Genomic DNA, 3,444 nt, shown 5'->3' on the forward strand with positions numbered 1-3,444 from the left:
GGCGGGGACGGAGGGACCCCGGGAGACAGCGGGGTCGAGGGCTGGTGGAGGGGTGTCCCCATCCCCCTGCTTCCCCGCTCCCCGGTGTGACCTGCTGCAGGTGGAAGTTGTACGCGCTTTGCTCGAACTGCTCGTCTTTGGTTTCCACCGTTTTGCCCAATGAGGGGTGTCCCCATCCCCCTGCTTCCCCGCTCCCCGGTGTGACCTGCTGCAGGTGGAAGTTGTACGCGCTTTGCTCGAACTGCTCGTCTTTGGTTTCCACCGTTTTGCCCAATTTCTGCAAAACCTGGGATGGAGAGAGGTGGAGATGGGGGAAAAGCCGTCAGCCCCGAGCTCGGTGCTGCCCACCGGGCTCTACCTGCTGGCGGGGAGCCGGGGCAGCCCTGGAAAAAGCTGCGCTTGGGGGGATGCTGAGGATCTGGCGGAGCCGATGCCGAGTGGTGATTTGGATGGGGGGATGCAAACTTTCGGCGTATCCTTTGGTGCTTTTATTTTTTTAGAGGAAAACGGTGACTTTTTGGGTGCTAACCCATCACCCTAACCTGTAAAACCCTGTAGGTACAGCCCTATGTACCCCAAAACATCCGTGCACGTGACTATGGGTGCAGGCAAAGCCCTGGGTGCTGCCTCACTGGGCACCGGTGATACCGTGCTGAGGATGAGGATGGTCTGCGGGCTGAAGGCTGCCTCTGGAGCCACCATCACAGGAGCACGGTGGGGCCGGGGCCACGCAGGAGGGAGCTTTGGGGTGTCCAGGAAGAGTTTGACCCCCCCCCAGGAAGGGGCCGGGGCCTGGCCTGGGCTGATACGCCGCGGGGGAGCTGAATTTAGCACCAAGCCCCAGCCAGGAAACCCGGGAGTGTGTGGGTTGGGTTTGGTTTGGGGGGGGCTTCGCATCGCCCCCAAAATGGGAGTCGCTGCCTGCTTTTTTGGAGAGAGAAAGGGAAAAAGACGCCTCTGAACCACCCCCAAAACAGCTGAGAATCGCCCCACTTCTGCCCGCTTCCGGAGCCCTTCCCCCTCGCTTCCTGCGTGGCCGGCGCAGGCTACGCCAGCGTTCCTGGGACCATCCCCACATCGGGTCCCGCTGGGGACTGTCACCTCTGGCCAGCCCGAGGGACCCTGTGCCAGCAGCGCACGGTCCCCCCGTAACTACCGGAAGACGTTTTGGGTGGAAAAATCCCACTTTTAGAGAACCCAGCAGCTGCCAGAGCAGCTTGGGGGACTTTGGGGAGAGGCCATCAAGCCCAAAGCCTTGGAGCAACGATGATGTTGACTCAGAAACGCCCAAATCAACACCCTATGAGCACCCATGGGTGCCGAGTGGTGCCTGTTGTGCCACCCCCTCAGCGCCGCAGTAGAAAAAAATTAAAGAGTAAAATAAAGTAAGGGGATTTGGGGCTGGGCATCGCGCCGTACCTTCTCCTGCGCCCGGCTGAACCGTTTCTGGACCTGCTTGGCAAAGAGCCCGGCTCCCCCGCTCTTGCCCTCTGCCATGGCTGCAGCTCGGTTCCTGCTCGCAGCCGCCCACTGCGGTTTGATGTTTGCTACGGAGGAAGTTCAAGGCGAGGCAGCTGCTGGCATCCGCCGAGCACCCGGGCACCCCCCACCGCGCTCCCCCCCGGAAAGGCTCCCCCCGTGCACCCAGCGACATGGGTGGGCCAAATGGGTGAGGGAAACCTGCGCCCGTCTCGTAATTCTCCCACAAGCGTCTGGTTTTGGGGTTAAATTTGGATTTTGGTGCAATTTTGGTGCTGGCTTTTTATCCCCATGCCAGGTGGGGTTGTGGCACAGTCAGCTCCTCCAGGATGCAGCGGTGGGGCGAGGCAGTAACAGCCACCAAATCCAACATCTCTCATTGCAAAGGAGGTCGGTTTTGGAAGAGAAATGGAGCTAGCGGCAGCGAAAAATCCCAACTGGATCCCCCTGCATCCCCCCTGCATAACCAAGGAGCTGCATCGCTGCTCACAGAGGGGATTTGCAGCATTTTCTCCTTTCCCGTTATCCCGAGGCCTTTCTGGCTGCCCCAAGAGCGTGAGGCCGGTCCCTTTTCCCCACAGCTCTTTCCTAAGGTGCGAGGAAGAGGAGGGACGCGGCCAAAGGGATGCTCTGGAATAGGGGGGGGGAAAAGGATGCTGAGGCTTGGAGGAGAAAGGATTGCCGGGCTGTGGGGCAAAGCATCCACCAGCGTGCCAGAGAGAGGAACAAATTTTATTGACACTGGCTATGGGTTTTAAACCCTTCCGACCGAAAGGTGGGGGAAGATGATGTCCATCGCCCGAGCCGGGGACCGGGCTCCTCTCCTGCCACCGCTCAGTTCTGGGCCATCACCTGGAAGGAGAAGAAAGGCAATGGTCGAGCCGAGCAGAGGGATAGAGCTGGTGCATCGGTGCAACGATAGCGCCAGTTCTCAGCCCCTGGCTGCCCAAGCCCCGCCGTCGCCTTACGCTCGTCATCCAGGAGATGTAGGCAGAGACGCGGGTGAAGACGGTGGGTTTGCGCTCGACGTTGCAGCCCAGACCGGAGACGAAGCTGGTGACGCCGTGAACCTGGTACTGCCTGTTCACCGCGCAGTGCAGGGGACCGCCCGAATCGCCCTGCCGGACCGAGGAACCCGTATGAGATGGGAGAAACGGGGATGGCGGTGGGATGCCGGGGGGGAAAGCGGGATGTTGGGGTCATACCTGGCAGCCGGAGCGTACGCCATCACCGCCGGCGCAGACCATGGTGGTCTTGACAGTGGAGCCCCAGTAGGAGGGGCTGGAGCAGATCTGGTAGTCCACCACGGGCAGGTACGCCTGCAGCAGGACGCTGGAGAGCTGCCCGTTGGCTGCATGCAACCAAGCGCTGGTTAATGCCATACCGGCAAAGACCTGCGAGACTCGGCAAACTCCCCCCTCACCAAAGCAGAGCCCGTAGCCGCCATCGAGCCCCTTTTCCTGCATAAAATCCCCCCCCCAAAACCTTGGTACGACCCCACCCAACATGGGGCATCTCCATGCCTGGAGTGAAGCCCTGTGTGATGCCTCCTGGGACCTCAAAGGGCTTAAAAATGTCATTCAGCTCCCCACGTTTCCCACGTTTTTTGGGTGATTTAGGGCCGGGGAGGCCTGTTGGCACTCACTGCGGGTGAGACCCCAGCCCGTGATGTAGCAGGGGTAGTTGTTGGACAGGATGGACCCCTCCCGGGGCAGGACCGCCAGCTGCACATAGCTGTTCAGGGTGGCGTAGCTGGACAGGCGGATCAGGGCGATGTCGTAGCTGGTGAGAGGAGGGAGAGGATGTTGCAAGGACCGCCCCCCTTCCCAGCAACGCTGCCCCCCCAAATCCCCCTCCCCACGTGTGTTACCCCCCGGCGACGTTGTTCCTGTTCCAGTAGGGATGGATGATGATCTTGCTCACACTGAAGACCTGCTCGCTGCCGTCATTCCTGTAGAGGCTGTG

The 3,444-nt window shown here is 60.9% G+C and overlaps 1 protein-coding gene across 1 annotated transcript in view; it reads right to left on the reverse strand.

Annotated features, from left to right (window-relative positions):
• Nucleotides 1–2,313: 2,313 nt before the first annotated feature.
• CELA1 (chymotrypsin-like elastase family, member 1) overlaps nucleotides 2,314–3,444 on the reverse strand; it is a 3,588-nt gene continuing 2,457 nt past the window's right edge. Inside the window, exons 2-6 of the mRNA XM_009335118.1 lie at nucleotides 3,350–3,439; nucleotides 3,125–3,261; nucleotides 2,685–2,830; nucleotides 2,448–2,597; nucleotides 2,314–2,331 (exon numbers count right to left, since the gene is read on the reverse strand). Of these exons, the coding sequence (XP_009333393.1) occupies nucleotides 2,314–2,331; nucleotides 2,448–2,597; nucleotides 2,685–2,830; nucleotides 3,125–3,261; nucleotides 3,350–3,439 (541 nt within the window). The remainder of the gene's footprint in view (nucleotides 2,332–2,447; nucleotides 2,598–2,684; nucleotides 2,831–3,124; nucleotides 3,262–3,349; nucleotides 3,440–3,444) is intronic.

The sequence above is a fragment of the Pygoscelis adeliae genome, unplaced genomic scaffold, assembly GCF_000699105.1.
Source record: "Pygoscelis adeliae isolate BGI_AS28 unplaced genomic scaffold, ASM69910v1 Scaffold512, whole genome shotgun sequence".
In the NCBI taxonomy this organism is placed as follows: domain Eukaryota; kingdom Metazoa; phylum Chordata; class Aves; order Sphenisciformes; family Spheniscidae; genus Pygoscelis; species Pygoscelis adeliae.